The 20,736-nt window shown below is 44.6% G+C and overlaps 1 protein-coding gene across 1 annotated transcript in view; it reads left to right on the forward strand.

The window, feature by feature from the left end:
- The window catches only part of sema3h (sema domain, immunoglobulin domain (Ig), short basic domain, secreted, (semaphorin) 3H), a 174,887-nt gene that overhangs the window by 119,211 nt on the left and 34,940 nt on the right, over positions 1-20,736 (forward strand). The window contains exons 8-9 of the mRNA XM_068051455.1: positions 8,037-8,151; positions 11,060-11,129. Coding sequence (XP_067907556.1) covers positions 8,037-8,151; positions 11,060-11,129 — 185 coding nt within the window. The remainder of the gene's footprint in view (positions 1-8,036; positions 8,152-11,059; positions 11,130-20,736) is intronic.

Below are 20,736 nucleotides of genomic sequence, written 5' to 3' on the forward strand. Positions count from 1 at the left end.
GGGCAGCAGGGATAAGCCAGGGAATTACAGGCTGGTGAGCCTTACATCAGTGGTGGGAAAGTTATTGGAAGGGATTCTGAGAGACAGGATTTATATGCATTTGGAAAGGCAAGGTCTGATTAGGGATAGTCAGCATGGCTTTGTGCGTGGGAAATCATGTCTCAAAAATTTGATTGAGCTTTTTGAGGAGGTGACCAAGAGGATTGACGAGGGCAGGGCGATGGATGTTGTCTACATGGACTTTAGCAAGGCCTTTGACAAAGTCCCACATGGTAGGTTGGTCCGGAAGGTTCGAACACATGGGATCCAGGGTGAGCTAGCCAATTGGATACAAAATTGGCTTGGTGATGGGAGGCAGAGGGTGGTAGTGGAGGGTTGTTTTTCAGATTGGAGGCCGGTGACCAGTGTGTGATGCAAGGATCGGTGCTGGGCCCTCTGTTTGTCATATATATCAATGACTTGGATGTGAATGCAGGGGGCATGATTAGTAAGTTTGCAGATGACGCCAAAATTGGTGGTATAGTGGACAGTGAAGAAGGTTACAACAGGATATAGATCAACTGGGAAAGTGGGCAAGGGATTAGCAAACGGAATTTAACGCAGACAAGTGCAAAGTGATGCATTTTGGGAAGTTAAACAAGGGCGGGACATATACAGTGAATGGCAGGGCCCTGGGGAGTGTTGTTGAGCAGAGAGACCTTGGGTGCAAGTACATAGTTCCCTGAAAGTGGCAACACAGGTAGACATGGTGGTGAAAAAGGCATATGGCATGCTTGCCTTCTTTGGCCGAGGCATTGAGTACTAGAGTTGGGATGTCATGTTACAGTTGTACATAACGTTGGTTAGGCCGCACTTGGAGTACTGTGTGCAGTTCTGGTCGCCTCACTACAGGAAAGATGTGATTAAGCTAGAGAGGGTGCAGAAAAGATTCCCAAGGATGTTGCCTGGTTTGGAGGGCTTGAGTTATAAAGAGAGATTGGATAGGCTGGGTCTGTTTTCCCTGGAGCGAAGGAGGCTGAGAGGGGACATGATAGAGAGGCATAGAACATGAGAGGCATAGATAGGGTAGATAGCCAGAGTCTGTTTCCCATGGTAGGGGTGACTAAAACTAGAGGGCATAGATTTAAGGTGAGAGGGAGGAGTTTTAAAGGGGATCAAAGGGGGAAATTTTTCACCAAGAATAGTGGATATCTGGAATGAGCTGCCAGAGGAGGTGGTGGAGGCAGGAACAGTAGCAACATTTAAGAGGCATCTGGACAGGTACTAGAATGAGCAAGGCATAGAGGGATATGGAATTAATGCAGGCAGGTGGGATTAGTATAGATAGGCATTATGGTCGGCATTGACACGGTGGGCTGAAGGGCCTGTTTCTATGCTGTACGACTATGATTCTATGATTCTAGTTGTGAATGGCAGTGAGCCAGTGCGACTCTACAGGAAAACATGGATTGATTCACACTTCTGCAGCGGAGTACGGTGGTTTTGTAATGACATCCAACAGTTTTCGATGAGTTTTGCTATTTGAGATTCAGAATGATCAGTTGCTAAGTGATAGGGAACCAGATCATACATACCAGGTTCGATTGCATGTCTTATGAGTCAGTCAGGATGGAAGAAGAGCATAAGAAATAGGGGTAGGATAGGCCATTTGGCACCTCGAGCCTGCTGTGCCATTCAATAAGCTCATGGCTGATCTATTGTGGCCTTAACTCCACTTTCCTGCCTGCCTCCCCCATAAACCTTGACTCTCTTGTAGGTCAAAAACCTGTCTAGCTCAGCCTTCAATATATTCAATGATCCAGCCTCCACTGCTCTCTGGGGAAGAGAATTCCAAAGATTTATGACCCTCTGAGAGAAGAAATTCTTTCTTATCTCCATCTTAAAAGGGAGATGCCTTATCTTGAAACTGTGCCCCTAGTTCTAGATTCGCTCACGAGGGAAAACAGCCTTTCAGCATCTACCCTGTCAAGCCCCCTCAGAATCTTATATATTTCAATAAGATCACCTCTCATTCTTCTAAACACCAATAGGCCCAACCTGCTCAGCCTTTCTTCATGAGACATCCCAGGAATCAACCTAGTGAATCTCCTCTGAACTGCTTCCAATGTAAGTATATCTCTTCCATAACTGTACACAGTATTCTAGGTGTGGTCTCACCAATGCCCTGTACAGTTGTATCAAGACATCCCTATTTTTATACTCCACCCCCCTTGCAATAAATGCCAACATTCCATTTGCCTTCCTAATTACTTGCTGTACCTGCATGCTAACTTTTTATGATTCATGTACAAGGACACCCAGATCCTTCTGTACTGCAGAATTCTGCAGTCTCTCTCTGTGTAAATAAGATTCTGCTTTTCTATTCTTCCTGCCAAAGTGGACATCCTAACATTTTCCCACAATATACTCCATCTGCCAATTTTTTTCCCACTCACTTAACCTATCTAAATCTCTTTGCAGACACTTTGTGTCGTCCACATAACGTGCTTTCCTTCCTATCTTTGTATCATCTGCAAATTTGGCTACAATTCACTTGGTCCCTTCATCCAAATCTTTAATACAGATCATAAATAGTTGAGGCCCCAACACTGATCCCTCTGGCACTCCACTAGATTTTTAAAATTTGTTTCATAGGATGAGGGCGTCTCTGGCAAGGCCAGCATTTGTTGCCCATCCCCAATTGCCCTTGAGAAGGTGGTGATGAGCTGCCGCCTTGAACCACTGCAGTCCATCTGGTACCGGTACACCTACAATGCGATTAGGGAGGGAGTTCCAGGATTTTGATCCAGCGGCAATGAAGGAATGGTGATGTATTTGAAAGTCAGGATGATCTGTGGCTTGGAAGGGAACTTGCAGATGGTGGGTTCCCACACATATGCTGCCCTTGTCCTTCTATGTGGAAGAGGTCATGGGTTTGGAAGGTGCTGTCGAAGGGGGTGTGGTGAGTTGCTGCATTGCATCTTGTATATGATACACACTGCTGCGTTGGTGGTGGAGGGAATGAAAGTTTAAGATGGTGCATGGGGTGCGGATCAAGCGGGGTGCCAATCAAGCGGGCTGCTTTGTCCTGGATGGTCTTGAGCTTCCTGAGTGTTGGAGTCACAGTCATCCATGCAAGTGGAGAGTATTCCATCATACACTTGACTTGTGCCTTGTAGATGGTGGACAGGCTTTGGCGAGTCAGGAGGTGGGATACACACTGGAGAATTCCCAGCATCTGAACTGCTCTTGTAGCCACAGTATTTATGTGGCTGCAGCAGTTCAGTTTCTGGTCAATGGTAACCCCCCAGGATGTTGATAGGGGATTCAGCGATGGCAATTCCGTTGAATGTCAAGGGGAGAAGGTTAGATTCTGTTTTGTTTGAGACGGTCATTGCCTGGCATTTGTGCGGTGCGAATGTTACTTGCCACTTATCAGCCCAAACCTGAATGTTGTCTAGGTCTTGCTGTATCTGGACACGGGCTGCTTCAGTATCTGAGGAGATGCAAATGGTACAGAACATTGTACAATCATCAGCGAGCACTGTGACCTTATGATGGAAGGAAGGTCATTGATGAAGCAGCTGAAGATGGTTGGGCCTAGGACACTAGTCTGAGGAACAACTGCAGCAATGTCCTGGGGCAAAGATGATTGGCCTCCAACAACCACAACATTCATCCTTTGTGCTAGGTCTGACTCCAACCAGCGAAGAGCTCCCCTCGATTCCCATTGATTTCAATTTGGCTAGGGCTCCTTAATGCCACACTTGGTCAAATGCTGCTTTGATATCCAGGGCAATCACTGTCCTCTCACCTCCAGAGTTCAGCACTTTTGTCCATGTTTGGACCAAGGCTATAATGAGGTCAGGAGCCGAGTGACCCTGGCAGAACGCAAACTGAGCATTGGTGAGCAGGTTATTGCTGTTTAAGTGGCACTTGATAGCACTATCTACAACACCTTCCATCACTTTTCTGATGATCGAGAGTAGACTGGGGTGGTAATTGTCCAGATTGGATTTGTCCTGCTTTTTTTTCTTCATTTCATGGGATGTGGATGTCACTGGCAAAGCCAGCATTTATTGCCCATCCATAATTGCCCTTGAGAAGGTGATGGTGTGCTGCCTTCTTAAACCACTGCAATCCATCTGGTTTTGTGGATGGTACATACCTGGGCAATTTTCCACATTGCCGGGTAGATGCCAGTGTTGTAGCTGAACTAGAACAGCTTGGCTAGCGGCGAGCCTAGTTCTGGAGCACAAGTCTTCAGTACCACTGCTGGAATATTGTCAGGGCCCATAGCCTTTGCAGTATCCAGTGCCTTCTGCCATTTCTTGATATCAAGTGGAGTGGATCAGATTGGCTGAAGACTGGCATCTGTGATGCTGGGGACCTCAGGAGGAGGCCGAGATGGATCATCCACTCGGCACTGCTGGCTGAAGGTGGTCACAAATGCTTCAGCCTAATCTTTTGCACTGATGTGCTGGGCTCCCCCATCATAGAGGATGGGGATATTTGTAGAGCCTCCTCCTCCTGTTAGTTGTTTAATTGTCCACTACCATTCACGACTGGATGCGGCAGGCCTGCAGAGCTTTGATCTGATCCATTGGTTGTAGGATCACCTAGCTCTATCTATCGCTTGCTGCTTCCACTGTTTGGAATACAAGTAGCTTCAACGGGTTGACACCTCATTTTTAGATATGCTCGATGTTGCTCCTAGCATGCTTGCCTGCACTCCTCGCTAAACCAGGGTTGATTCCGTGGCTTGATTGTAATGGTAGAATGAGGGATATGCCAGGCCGTGAGGTTGCAGATTGTGGTTGAATGCAATTTTGCTGCTGCTGATGGTCCACAGTGCCTCTTGAATGCCCAGCTGCTAGATCTGTTCTGAATCTATCCCTTTAGCACCCATGGTAGTGTAACACAACACGATGGAGGCTATCCTCAGTGTGAAGACAGGACTTCGTTTGCACAAGAATTGTGCAGTGGTCACTCCTACCAATACTGTGATGGACAGATGCATCTGCAAATGGTAGATTGGTGAGGACAATGTCTAGTAGGTTTTTCCCTCTTGTTGGTTCCCTCACCACCTGCTGCAGGCCCAGTCTGGCAGCTATACCTTCAGGAATCGGCCAGTTCGGTCAGCAGATGTGCTACCTAGCCACTCTTGGTGATGGGCATTGATATTCGCCACCCAGAGTACATTTTGTGCCCTTGCCACCATAAGTGCTTCTTCCATTTGGTGTTCAACATGGAGGAGTACTGAGTCATCAGCCGTGGGAGGGTGGTAGGTAGTAATCAGCAGGAGGTTTCCTTGCCCACGTTTGACCTGATGCCATGAGACTTCATGGGGTCTGGAGTTAATGTTGAGGACCCCTGGGGCAATTCCCTCCTGACTGTATATCACTGTGCTGCCACGTCTGGTGGGTCTGTCCTGCCGGTGGAATAGGACATACCAGGGAATTGTGATGGCCGTGTCTGGAACATTGAACATAAGGTATGTTTCCGTGAATATGACTATGTCAGGCTGTTGCTTGACTAGTCTGTGGGACAGCTGTTCCAATTTTGGCACAAGAACACAACTGTTAGTAAGGAGGACTTTGCAGGGTCAACAGGGCTGGGTTTGCCATTGTCGTTTCTGCTACCTTGGTCGATTTTGGGTGTTCCGTCCGGTTTTAATCCCTTTCAACTTTTGTGTAGCGGCTTTGTGCAACTGAATGGCTTGCCAAAGCATTTCAGAGGGCAGTTAAGAGCCAATCACATTGCTGGGAGTCACATAGCCAGACCAGGTAGGGCACCAGATTTCATTCCCTCAAGGACATTAGTGAACCAGATGGGTTTTTACGATAATCAATGGTCGTTTTGTGGTCACCATTACTGAGACTGGTTGCCAACCAGAAAAATGTCCCATTTATCCCGACTCTCTGTTTCCTGTTAGCCATCCAATTCTCTATCCATGCTAATATATTACCCCAACACCTTGAGCTCTTATCTTGTGAAATAACCTTTTATGTGTCACCTTATTGAATGCCTTTTAGAAACCCAAATACTGCTGGGTCTCCTTTATCCACCCTGCTTGTTACATCCTCAAAGAACTCTAATAAATTTGTCAAACTCGGTTTCCCTTTCGTAAAACCAAGTTGACTCTGCTTGATCACATTATGATTTTCTAAATTTCCTGCTATTCCTTCCTTAATAATGGATTCTAGCATTTTCCCAATGACAGATGTTAGGCTAACTGGCCCATAGTTTCCTGTTTTCTGTCTCCCTCCTTTCTTGAATAGAAGTGTTACATTTGCAGTTTTCCAATCTGCTGGTACCTTTCTAGAATTTAGGGAATTTTGGAAGATTACAACCAATGCATCCACTATCTCTGCAGCCACTTCTTTTAAGACCCGAGGATGCAGGCCATCAGGTCCTGGGTACTTGTCAGCCTTTAGCCACATTAGTTTTCTGGTACTTTTTCTGTAGTGATTGTTTTAAGTTCCTCCCTTCTCTTTGCCTCTTGATTTTCTACTATTCTTGGGATGCTTTTTGTGTCTTCTACTGTGAAGACAGACACAAAACACATCTTCAAAGTCCATTTCTTTGTTTCCCATTATTAATTCCCCAGTCTCATCCACTAAGGGACCAATGCTTTTTTTAAGTTACTCTTTTTCTTTTTATATACTTGTAGAAACTCTTACTGTCTGTTTTTATATTTCTTGCGAGTTTACTCCCATACTCTAATTTCTCCCTCTTTTGTTATATTTTTGGTCCTCTGCTAGTTTCTAGAATCTTCCCAATCTTCTGGCCTACCACTAATCTTTGCAGCTTTGTACACCTTTTCTATTAATTTATACAATGTTACAACCAGGTGAGAAAGGTGTCTAGGGGTCCCTCTCAGCCTTCACCTGGTCTTACTGTAACAGGGTTTATTTTTAAACACACCATGTTTTTAGCTCCTCCTTGGTGAATCATTGTTTGCCACTTTCCAATTATAAGGCAAGGAAATGAGCACAAAGAGGCTTTCTTAGGTTTAAAGAAGAAAAGTGAAATTTATTAAAACTTAAACTCTAATTCGGTTAACGCCTACGGATACACGCCGCATCCCACGCTAGCATGCATACACGATACGCACCTGCAAATATAAATAGGGACAGAAAAGAGCAGAAGAAAAAAATGAGTGGAGTCTTTAAATATTTTTAAGGCAGAGATAGATAGATTCTTGATAAGCAAGGGGTGCGGTGGAAGGGTATCTGGGGTAGGTGGAAATGTGGAGTAATCAGTTCAGCCATGAACTTATTGAATGGCGGGGCAGGCTCGAGGGGACGAGTGGCCTACTCCTGCTCCTAATTTGTATGTTCGTATGCCTCCTCCTTTTACTATGACATTTGCAGCATCCTCTTGAGTGAAGACAGATGCAATGTACAAATTAGTACATCAACCATGCCCCTTGCCTCCGCAAGAAGATCCCTAATCCTACCCTTCCTTTGCCTACCCTTTTACTATTTATATGTTTACAAAAGACTTTTGGGTTCCCTTTTATGTTACCCAGTAATATATTCTGATACACTCACTTTGCCTCTCTCATTTCTTTTTTACATTCCTCCCTGTACTTTTTTTATTTAGCTTGGTTCTCTGCTGAATTATGAACCTTACATTTATAATGAGCCGCAATTTTCTGTTTCATTTTAATCTTCAAAACTTCAGTCACCCAGGGAGTTCTTGCTTTGGCTGCTCTTCCTTATCCCTTCATGGGAATGTGTCCAGTCTGTACTCGAACTATCTCCTCTTTGAAGGCCTTCCATTGCTCATTTACCTGCCAATCTTTCAATCCATGTGGGCCAGAACCTTTTTTGACTCACTCAAATTAGCCCTCCTCCATTTGAGTATTTTTACATTTGACCTTTCTGTACTGCTAAGTATTTAGAATCCTTTCTGAGATTTCTAACTCTTATGCTCTTGCTTACAATCTGAGGACAGACCAGACTACCAGTCTGAGCACAGGAGAAATGACCAGTCTAGGTGTAAAAGGTGGACGCTGTGTCCAGCTCACAGAGCTCTTTTGTTTCCCCCAGAATGACATTGGTGGTCAACGCAGCCTGGTCAACAAATGGAGCACCTTCCTAAAGGCGCGACTAGTGTGTTCCATTCCAGGTTCTGAGGGAATTCAAACCCATTTTGATGAACTGCGTGAGTATCACACAATTTAAAATCAGTGGGATGAAAAGTCATAGCCAATGTGCATGGAATGTTTATTATGAGATATTGGTGCATATACACGCCTGACAATTAGTCCATGTTATAAGTAGCACAGATGCCTCACTTGCTAGCTGAGTTATAGTCACACAATTGACATCATGAAATAAGGATACCAAGGGCTAAAAATACTGGTGTGTTGATTCCTGGTGCATGCTCATGAAACAGCTCACTCCCAACTGTGATTTTGCATCCATTTGGAGTTTACAATTTTTGACATGTGCACCCAACGTGCACTAGGAGACAGCACAGTGAAACTTTTATCCCTAAATGGCAACGCCCCTCATTTACAATGCCACTGGAGTTGAAAGTTATAATGTTGACAGCAGGAGTAGCTCTAGACAAGATGTCTCGTCCCAGACTACCACTGGTAAGAAGTTCTAGTCTTTAAAAGAGGCTCACAAAGAACGAGTGCAAGACACTAACAAATGTTTCTTCACACAAAGGGTATCAGAAATCTGTAACTCTTACACCCAAAAGGCTGCTGATGTTGTGGGGGAGTGGGGGGGGGGGTCAATTGAAATTTTCAAGATAGAGATCAATAGATTTTTTGCTGGGTAAAGGTATCGGGGGATATGGAGCAAAGGTAGGTAAATGAGATTGAGTTCCAGGTCAACCATGATCTAATTGAGCCTGTTCCACCATTCAAAGGACTGAATAGCCATCTGTTCCTATCTTCCTATTATAAGAACAGCAGCTCGCATTTAGTTTTTAGTTTAGTTTAGAGATACAGCACTGAAACAGGCCCTTCGGCCCACCGAGTCTGTGCCGACCATCAACCACCCATTTATACTAATCCTACGTTAATCCCATATTCCTACCACATCCCCACCTGTCCCTATATTTCCCTACTACCTACCTACCGATACTAGGGGCAATTTATAATGGCCAATTTACCTACCAACCTGCAAGTCTTTTGGCTTGTGGGAGGAAACCGGAGCACCCAGAGAAAACCCACGCAGACACAGGGAGAACTTGCAAACTCCACACAGGCAGTACCTGGAATTGAACCCGGGTCACTGGAGCTGTGAGGCTGCGGTGCTAACCACTGCGCCACTGTGCCGCCCAGGTGCTTTTTATATAGCACCTTTTATGATCCTGTGCAGCACTCCATTAATCAGACAAAAGAATTGACTCAGAGCCAAAGGAAGAGAGATTAGGGCAGGTTACCAAAACCTTGTTCTAGGAAACAGGTGTTAAGGTGTGTCTTAAGGGAAAGGAGAGATTTAGGTACAGACTTTCAAAGATTAGGGTCTAGGCAGCGGAAGGCATGGCTGCCTTTGATGGGGTGAAGGAAGTCAGGGATGCTTAAGAGGCCAACATTGGAGGAACATAGCGTTCTCGGCAGGTTGTAACGTTGGGGGAGGTTTCAGAGAAGTAGAGATATAGCAGCATTTAGCAACAAAAGGCATCCCTGTAGTGTATATCGCCCTTTCACAGGCTGCAGGGAATGTTGTTATCCAAACAGGCCCCTATTATAATGAGGGCTATCCAGTAATTCATCATTCAGAGCACCAGTCAGTTTTGTGGCTTTCGAGCCCCTATCACAGTTTCATGGTGGCCAATTAACTAGCTTTGTTAGTGTATACCTATAGAGAATTCTGCCTGTGGCCGATAATGTGTTCAGTGATCCAGGTGAAGTGAAAGATTGTTTCCAAATACCTGACACCTCCACTCAGATGGAAGCATAGGGGCAAGAGTGACAGGAAGACTGAACCCGCGGGATAGTCAGTGTGCTTCACCTTTTGTTTTTAAATGCCTACATTCTTGACAGTGCACATTCCTTCCCAACTCAACCACTGCTGGAAAAGGGTAGTTAGATCGTACAGTGACTAATGCAGTAAAAGTACTGAACTTAATAATGCTTTACCAAACTCTCTCCAGTTCAGGTCCATTAACCACCGTTGCTCGATTTCTGCTGCTGCAGAACACAGGGATTGCAACTGGGTGGGGAACCAGAGAGAGATGTGAACAAGTGAGACAATCAGGGTGACACAGCAACATTGGGTGGGAGGGCCACATATGAAAATCTTTTGGTGGGGTGGGGTAGGGAATGCAAGTATAGGTGGGAAAGGCTTGTAACTTGGAAGGGTTCTAGCTTGTTATTCGACCCCCATTGCTGGTCTAGGTGAAAAGACCTTTGAGTTTAGAACTTGGATGTTATATAAAGCTTAAGAGGGTGAATTTCCACAGGCATCTCCTGCCCTAACTTAGGCGAACGTCCTGGAGAAGTGGAAGGAGATTGAGAGACTCCCACAGAAATTCCTGGTCTGAGTGTCTATTTGATTTTTAACCTCTGGGCTACAACATCATGGGTTCAAGCCCCATGATGGACTTGAGCGCATCATCTAGGCTGTCACTTCAGTGCAGTGCTGAGGGAGTGTTGCACTGTCAGAGGTGCCATCTTTCAGATGAGATGTTAAGTTTAAGCTAACTTGCCAGCTTAAATGGGTGTAAAAGATCCCATAACCATTTTGAAAAAAGAGCAGTGTTCTCCCTGTGTCTTAGTCAACATTCCTCCATCAACCTTCACCATTTGGCCATTCATTCATTTGCTGTTTGTGGGACCTATTTGTGAAATAATTAGCTGCCATGTTTGTCTACATTACAACAGTGGCTGCTCTTCAGAGGTAGTCCGTCACTTTTAAAGTACTTTGGGATACCCAAAGGAAATAGTTAGATGCTACATATAAGTCCTGTCTTTGTATAAGTTGCAGTAAGCCCAGAGGTCAGGGATGGACTCGATGGGCCGATTGCCCTCCTGCCGTGCTGTAATGACTCTGAAGTCAGGATTCCTACTTATTTTCCACTGTCGTTGGCACTGCATCTGTTTTCTTTGCAGAGGATGTCTTCGTGCTCAACGGAAAGGACAAAAAGAATCCGCTGATCTATGGAGTTTTCACAACGTCCAGGTGAGAGCCTTGTCCAAAGGGAAGCTTTGGCTGACGGTTTCACCAAAGCCCCATCAAGATAAACCCAAATCAAGTAAATATTGTAGGGAAAACTTGGTTCTGATTAATAGGAAGCCAAATACTCGATCTTGTTGACTGTCCAAAGGCTGGTGCTTGACTGATGGGATTGGCTTCTATCAATCTGAGCTCTTTAAAACATCTGCTACAGCAATCATTCAGGCTGATGTGTCTCTTAGATTGAAGCAACCTACTTACAAAATCAAGTCACTCCCTCCAACTTCCTTCACCCTGCCTATGGCAGTGCCCTCAGCTGCTAAAGCCCTAAGCTTACCCACCCTAAACCTCTCTGCTTGTCTCTTCTTTAAGATGCTCCTTAAAACCTATCTCTGACCAAGCCTTTGATCACCTGTCCTAATATCTCCTCCTTTGGCTTGGTGTCAATTTTTGCCTGAATACAATCACTAAGACTGCCTACTTCCACTTATGTAACATTGCCCGACTTCGCCCCTGCCTCAGCTCATCTTCTGCTGAAACCTTCATTCATGCCTTTGTTACCCCGAGACTATTCCAACGCACTCCTGGCTGGTTTCCCATGTTCTACTCTCTGTAAACAACTCTGCTGCACATGTGCTAACCCATGCCAAGTCCTGTTCCCCTATCACCCCTGTGCTCGCTGACCTACATTGGCTTCCTGTCAAACAACGTTGATCTTAAAATTCTCATCCTTCTTTTCAAATCCCTCCTTGGCCTTGCCCCTCCCTATCTCTGTAATCTCTTCCAGCCCGAGAACCCTCTGAGATATCAGTGCTGATCTAATTCTGGCCTCTTGAGCATTCCCGATTTTAATTGCTCCACCGTTGGGGGCCATGCTTTCAGCTGCCTATGTCCTAAGCTCTGGAATTCCTTCCCTAAACTTCTCTGCCTCTCTACCTCACCTGCCTCCTTTAAGATACTCCTTAAAACCTACTTCTTTGACCAAGCTGTTGATCATCTGATCTAATATATCCTTATGTGGCTGGGTATCATATTTTGTTTATAATGATTCTGTGAAGCACATAGGGATGTTTTATTATGTTAATGACATCATATAAATATGTTATTGCTGTTTAATATGCTCTTGTGAAGTGCCTTCAACCATTTGCTATATTAAAGGTGCTGTATAAATGCAAACAGTTGTTCTTGGATGTCTGGTGAGGATGGGATGGGACTTGGCTGTAACAAGCACCAAAACAAAATAACCATGTTGATGCTCACAGTCCTGGCAAGTATTGCCTGCCTGCTGGCACCCTTGGCACTACCACTGCAACAGCCGGCACCTTCAAACTGGAAACCGAAAGGTTACAAATAGTGAAACAGTTTGGGAATCCAACCCAGAATTTCACTTTGGTTAAGATAAATAAAGCTGCATAAAAGGCCTGCAGTCTCTTATCTGAGAGTTCAATGCCGACCCCCGACTGGCAACAGGCAGTTAGGAAACTACAAAGTGTCTCTTCAAAAGGTTGCAATGTGTTGATAAGAGGTTTGTTTATTTGTGAAACTCTGAGGGAAGAGGGAGCAGAGCCCTTGATCCTGACTCGTGCTGTGGGTGTGGTTAGTGAGCAATTTGTGAAACTGTATGTTTTCAGTACGCATTCCTCAGTGAATATTCAAATGAAACACATTGTGTAGTCTGGCAGTGGAAGCGTTCATTTCAAATCAATGGTTCCCATTTTTGCCTGGATGACTAAGTTGTGTTTTAAAACAATCCGTAATCATGGGTCTACCTTTTAAGATCTGCCAACTATCACAGAGCTTGATTTTTCTTTAAGTGCTGCACTACAACAGCTTTGGGTCTATTTATGTCACAGTTCTGTTTTTCTCCTCTTAAAATGACAGTTTTCTGATAAAATACTTGGAATTGTTTGAAAACTGCAATTGCTGTACCAAGATTTCCAATTAAGTTCTCCCTGTTGAGTAGATGCTGTCTTGTGGGTGGCCCCAGGTTGCAGTGCCAGAATGTTTGTACAGGGAGTGCGAGGACACTGTCTGTTCGACTGAACATGGTGACGTGTAACTCCCGTTCAGTCTGTCACCGACAGGGCAGTAAATGAAGGCCAGGCACTCAACATCTAGGAAGGGAATGGGCAGCAAATGAACTAGTGGTCAACTCAGCTGAAGCCTGGAAAAAAAATTGCATGCTCGCATTTTTCCTAGGAATGATGTGGGATGGATAGCGACATGTGCATTGGTGCAAAGTGTCTGTGGACACCACTGTATAAGCCAATGAATTATAGGTGGGACAGAGCTTGCAGTATACTTTACAGCAAACAAACTCTATTTACCCAGCAGGGTTTATTTAAACAGTGCACGACAACAGTCTACAGTGTCTATTTAAACTACAGCCAACAGAACTCATAACTAAAGCTACAGAAATCTCCCAATCAAAGCATGGTGATTTCTCCAGCAAAGTGCAGTGAGTGGAGGATAGTCACATACAAATAATGTGCATACAATCAATCCCAGCCATTTACAGCAGTGCAGTCTCCAGTTGTGTTTGATGGGGGAATTGCTCAATCATCTCCATTCTGTCACTGTATACAGCTGTTAGTGAGAGAGGAGAAATAAGCACTGCAGTGATAAAATGCTACCTATATTCTCCTTATATGTGCAGTGCAATTTTTGTTTAAAAAACAATGAGTCTGGCTCTTAAAGTGTTTCTACCTTGCTTCACCCTCATCATGCTGAAATTAAGTCTCATTGTACAATCTCTTGTTCGAACTCGTTCATTACCATATCCTCAAAAGTGTACTCTTTACCTCCCTCAGTCTTTGCCTCCATTAGAGTTTTCCATCTGTCCTCCAGTCTGCAGGTTTTACCTTAGTCACTGTTTTCTGATTTAACCTTGTTTGCCTTTTAAACTTTCTGACTTTAGTGCTGCCTTTCATTAGGTCTTGATCCTTTTCCTGGACTTCTTAGTGTTATGACCCGGTGAGGAAGGTATCTAGGGGTCGCTCTCAGCCTTCACCTGGTCTTACTGAAACAGGGTTTAATTTTTAAAACACTGTGGTTTTAGCTTCCCCTTGGTGAATCCTTGTTCACCGCTTTCCAATTATAAGGCAAAGAAACCAACACAAACAGGGTTCCTCAGCTTTAAAGAAGAAAAGTTGAAATTTATTAAACTTAAACTCTAATTCGGTTGACACCTACGGATGCATAGAAACATTAAAAAATAGGAGCGGGCCACATCAGGCCCTTCGAGCATGCTCCGCCATTCATTATGATCATGGCTGATCTTCCAATTCAGTAACCTGTTCCCGCTTTCCTCCCATATCCTTTGATCCCTTTCGCCCCAAGAGCTATATCGAACTCCTTCTTGAAAACATACAATGTTTTGGCCTCAACTGATTTCTGTGGTAGAAATTTCCACAGGCTCACCACTCTCTGGGTGAAGAAATTTCTCCTCATCTCAGTCCTGAAAGGTTTACCCCATATCCCTTAGACTATGACCCCTGGTTCTGGACTCCCCCACCATCGGGAACATCCTTCCTGCATCTACCCTGTCAAGTCCTGTTAGAATTTTATAGGTTTCTAGAGTTCCCCTGCACTCTTCTGAACTCCAGCGAGTATAATCCTAACTGACTCAATCTCTCCTCATACATCAGTCCCACCATCCCAGGAATCAGTCTGGTAAGCCTTCACTGCACTCCCTCTATAGCAAGAACATACTTCCTCAGTTAAGGAGACCAAAACTGCACACAATATTCCAGGTGTGGCCTCACCAAGGCCCTGTATAATTGCAGCAAGACATCCCTGCTGCTGTACTCGAATCCTCTCGCTATGAAGGCCGACATACCATTTGCCTTTTCTACCCCCTGTGTCACCTGCATACTTACCTTCAGCGACTGGTGTACGAGAACACCCAGGTCTCGTTGCAGAATACCCACTCTCAGTTTATAGCCGTCAGATAATAATCTGCCTTCCTGTTTTTGCTACCAAAGTGGATAACCTCACATTTATCCACATTATATTGCATCTGCCATGCATTAGCCCACTCACTCAACTTGTCCAAATCACCCTGAAGCCTCTCTGCATCCTCTTCACAACTCACACTCCCATCCAGTTTTGTGTCATCTGCAAATTTGGAGATATTACACTTAGTTCCCTCATCTAAATCATTAATGTATATTGTGAATAGCTGAGGTCCTAGCACCGATCCCTGCAGTACCCCACTAGTCACTGCCTGCCATTCGGAAAAAGACCTGTTTATTCCTACTCTTTGTTTTCTGTCTGCCAACCAATTTTCTAGCATCGCAATACACTACCCCCATCCCATGTGCTTTAATTTTACACACTAATCTCTTATGTGGGACTTTGTCGAAAGCCTTCTGAAAGTCCAAATAAACCACATCCACTGGCTCCCCCTCATCAACTCTACTAGTTACATTCTCGAAGAATTCTAGTAGATTTGTCAAGCATGATTTCCCTTTCGTAAATCCATGCTGGCTGACTGTCTGTCTGATTCTACCACTGTTCTCCAAGTGCTCTGCAATAAAATCTTTGATAAAGGACTCTAGAATTTTCCCCACTACCGACATCGGGCTGACTGGTCTATAATTCCCTGTTTTCTCTCTACTTCCCTTTTTAAATAGTAGGGTTACATTAGCTACCCTCCAATCTGTAGGAACTGTTCCAGAGTCTATAGAGTCTTGGAAGATGACCACCAATGCATCCACTATTTCTAGGGCCACTTCCTTAACTACTCTGGGATGTAGATTATCAGGCCCTGGTGATTTATCGGCCTTCAATCTCATCAATTTCCCCAACACCATTTCTCTATTAATACTGATTTCCTTCAGTTCCTCCCTCTCACTAAACTCTGTGTTCCCCAACTTTTCTGGTATGATATTTGTGTCCTCCTTTGTGAAGACAGAACCAAAGTATGCATTTAATTGGTCAGCCATTTCTTTGCTCCCCATAATAAATTCCCGTTTCTGACTTTAAGGGACCTACATTTGTCTTCACCAATTTTTTTCTCTTCACATACCTATAGAAACTTTTACAGTCAGTTTTTATGTTCCCCGCAAGCTTACTCTTGTACTCTATTTTCCCCTTCTTAATCAATCCCTTGGTCCTCCTTTGCTGAATTCTAAACTGCTCCCAATCCTCAGATCTGTTGTTTTTTCTGGCGAACTTGTATGCCTCTTCCTTGGATCTAATGCTATCTCTAATTTCCCTTGTAAGCCATGGTTTGGCTACCTTTCCTGTTTTACCTTTGCGCCAGACAGGAGTAAACAATTGTTGCAGTTCATCTATGCGCTCTTTGAATGTTTGCCATTGCTTATCCACTGTCATCCCTTTAAGTAACGTTTCCCAATCCGTCATGGCCAACTTGCACCTCATACCTTCGTAGTTTCCTTTACTAAGATTCAGGACCCTAGTCTCAGGATCAACTACGTCACTCTCCATGAAGAATTCTATCATATTCTGGCCGCTCAGCCCCAAGGGGTCTCGCACAACTGTATTGTCAATTATTCCTCTGTCATTACATAATACCCAGTCTAGGATGGCCTGTTCTCCAGTTGGTTCCTCAACGTATTGGTCCAGAAAACCATCCCGTACACACTCCATGAATTCTTCCTCTATGGCATTGTGACTATTTTGATTTGCCCAATTTATATGCAGATTAAGGTCACCCATAATTACAGATGTTCCTTTATCGCATGTGTCTCTAATTTCCAGTTTAATGCCATTCCCAACATCACCACTACAGTTTGGGGGTCTATATACAACCCCCACTAATGTTTTTTGTCCCTTAATGTTTCTCAGCTCTACCCATACAGATTCCACATCGTCAGAGCTAATATCCTTCTTCACTATTGCATTAATTTCCTCTTTAACCAGCAATGCAACTCCACTGCCTTTTGCTTTTTGTCTGTCCTTCCTAAATACTGAATACCCCTGGATGTTCATTTCCCATCCCTGGTCACCCTGCAGCCATGTCTCCGTAATCCCAGTTATATCATACCCGTTTACATCTATTTGCGTGATTAATTCATCCACTTTATTGCGAATGCTCCACGTGTCAAGGCACAAAACCTTAAAGCTTGTCTTTTTAACATTACCTGTCCCCTTCCCACTATTTTTTACTGTGGCCCTGTTTGATTCTGGCCCTTGATTTCTCTGCCTATCACTTTTCTTATTTCCCCTTACTGTCTTTTGTTCTTGTCTTTGATCCCCCCTCCTCTGGCTCCTTGCAAAGTTTCCCATCCCCCTGCCATTTTAGTTTAAACCCTCCCCAACCACTCTAGCAAATAGTCCCCGTAGGACATCAGTCCCGGTCCTGCATTGATCCCACCTCCCCCAGAACTGGTCCCAATGTCCCAGGAAGCTAAAACCCTCCCCCTCAGACCATCTCTTCAGCCACGTATTCATCCGATATATCCTGCTGTTTCTACTCTCACTAGCACGTGGCACTGGTAGTAATCCTGAGATCACTATCTATGAGGCCCTACTTTTCAACTCCCTATATTCTGCTTTTAGGACCTCTTCCTTTTTTTTAAACCTATGTTGTTTGTACCAATGTGTACCACGACCACTGGCTGTTCACCCTCCCCCTTCAGACTGTCATGTAACCGCTCTGAGACATCCTTGACTCTAGCACCAGGGAGGCAACATACCATCCTGGAGTCTCGTTTGCAGCCACAGAAACACCTATCTATTCCCCTTACAATTGAATCCCCTATAACTATTGCATTCCCACACTTTTTACTCCTCCCCTGTGCGGCAGAGCCATCCATGGTGCAATGAATTGGGCTGTTGCTGCTTTCCCCTGAGAGGCCATTCCCCCCAACAGTATCCAAAGCAGTATATCTGTTTTGCAGGGGAATAGCCACAGGAGATTCCTGAACTGCCTGCCTAGTCCTCTTGCTCTGCCTGGTGGTCACACATTCCCTTCGTGCCTGTGGAGTCTGAGCCTGCGGTGTGATCACCTCTCTATATGTGCTATCCATAATACTCTCCGCCTCGCTGATGCTCCACAGTGTCCCCAGCCGCCGCTCCACTTCTGAAACCCAGACTTCCAGGAGCTGCAGCTGGAGACGCTTCCTGCACAAATGCTGGTCCCGGGCACTGGAATTGTTCCTGGCTTCCCATACAGGGCACATCCATTCTAGCATGCATACGTGATGCACACACGCAAATAGAGACAGAAAAGTGCAGCAGAAAAAATAAAGTGGAAAGGTTTGAGGCAATATCTGAAGAGTATTTGTTACAGTTCTTTGAGCTGATTGTAGGTAGATCTTGCTTTTCGTTCGTAAACCTTGTTTACTGTAGAAGACTTTTTTCTCTTGGGGTTCATGTGTCTTCAGTGGATTCAGAGGCTTGTGAGAAAGAGATAGGAGCAGACAGGAGAGATCTTTTCAGTCCAGGAGCAAACAGTCTTTGAGTTCAAACTCTCTGTGACCAGTTCAAAAGAAAAGCCTGGAACAGCCAGTTCGTCATCTGACCAGCTGGTCTAACCAGTCCTGGCCCTTGTGGATTGTATCCTCCTTACCAGGCCATGGAATATGCTTCCTCACCTTCGATGTCTGTTAGTATATAAATGCTTTTTTTTCCAGCCACGGTTGATCTGATTAAAAAGTTATTTCCTCGCTCCAGCAACAGTTAAAAATCAACGTTCATGACAAAATTAATGTGCCTCATTCTTGGCAGGTGGGGGCCTAGCATGGGATTAGTAAGAGATGATCAAAACCTGCGTATAATGTCTCTCTGTGTCTGCCTTCTTAGGGTAACAATTTCATGCTGTGGTCTTCCACTGAAGGTATTGTTATAATACTCAACTTTAAATCACTGTTACTCAAAAGCATTTTAAAAGTCTGGTTAATAACCAAGAATAAACAGCTCAAGGACAATAACAACTTGCATTTATATAGTGCCTTTAACATAAAAAAAATCTCGAGGTGCTTCACAGGAGTGTAATTGGACAAGAATTGACATTGAGACAAAGAAAAATATTTGGAAATGTGACTAAAACCTTGGTCAAAGAGGTAGACTTTAAGGAGGGCCATAATGATAGAGAGGTTTAGAGGGGGAATTCCAGAGGCTGGGGCTTAAACAGCGAAAGGCACAGCTGCCAATGGTGGGGTGAAGGAAGTCAGGAGCGCACAAGAGGCCAGAATCAGAAGAAAACCGAGTTCTCAGAGGGTTGTAGGCCTGAAGAAGGTTACACTCATAGGGAAGGATGAGGCCATGAGAGGTTTGAACATGAGGATGAGACTTAAATAGGAGACAATGGGGGACCAGGAACCAATGGAAGTCAGCAAGTGTAAAGGTGATGGGTGAGTTGGAAATCGGTGTGGGTTCCATCACAATGGTGTTGATCTGAATCTGAAGAGATCCGGATAAAGTTCAATACAAAGAGATATGCAACCACTGGAATTTACTGTTGGCTGCGTGTGAGGCAACATGTCACCTATTGGAAGTGAACGCGGGTCACTGGACTATCTCTCCAGTGATAAATCTGCTCATATTTTGTCTGCCGATTTTTGATATGTTATTGCTCTGCATGGCAGCAAGGCTATCAGCAGCTCTGTCTGATGGAACAGATAAAGTTTCTAAACAAACTGCAATTATCATTCCAGAAGCAGCATGTTGCTGGCAATGTACACAGGAAGCTCAGGGTTTCATGTTCTGGGCTGCCACAAAGTGTGTGGCATTTGTTGGCTGGCCAGGGTTGACATAACATATAATTACTACTTGTGTTCTCGCATGCTGGGGTACAGCTGCCTTCACGTCCAAACAACCACTCTTCATTTTGAGAACATCAATAGATATTTTAATTCATTTTTGGGATGTGGGCATCACTGGCAAGACTGGCATTTGTTCCATTAGCCCAACTGGCCAAACTTCCTATAATGGTCCCCCTGCCCAGCCCTGAACTCGTATCTTTCTTGAGTTTCTCTCCTATCTCCTCTCATGCCCTCTCTGAGCTCATCTTGTTCATGAGACCCACCTTCTGCTCCCTTGATCCTATTCCTACTAAGTTGCTGACGATCCAACTTCTCCTGGTCCCCATGTTAGCCAATATTGTAAACGGTTCTCTCTGTTCAGGTATTCTCCCTCTCTTCTTTAAATCCGTCATCATCACCTCTCTCCTCAAAAAACAACCCTTGACCCCATGGCTCTTGCAAATAATTGTTCCATCTCTAACCTCCTTTCCTCTCCAAATTCCTTGAACATGTTGTCGCTGCCAAATCCGTTCCTATCTTCCCCAGAACTTCATGTTTGAATCCCTCCAATTGGGTTTCTGCCCCACCACAGAACTGAAAGAGCTCTTGTGAAAGTCACAAATGGCATTCCATGTGACTGTGACAAAGGTAAACTTTCCCTCCTTGCCCTTCTCGACCTGTCTGCAGCCTTTGACACAGTTGACCACACCATCCTCCTCCAACACCTCTTCGCTGTCATCCAGCTGGGTGGGACTGCTCTCACTTGGTTCCATTCATTTATCTAATTGTAATGACAGAACACTTGTAATGGCTTCTAAACATAGGAGTGGCGCAGTGGTTAGCACCGCAGCCTCACAGCTCCAGGGACCCGGGTTCGATTCTGGGTACTGCCTGTGTGGAGT

Source organism: Heterodontus francisci, chromosome 19, assembly GCF_036365525.1.
Source record: "Heterodontus francisci isolate sHetFra1 chromosome 19, sHetFra1.hap1, whole genome shotgun sequence".
NCBI lineage: Eukaryota > Metazoa > Chordata > Chondrichthyes > Heterodontiformes > Heterodontidae > Heterodontus > Heterodontus francisci.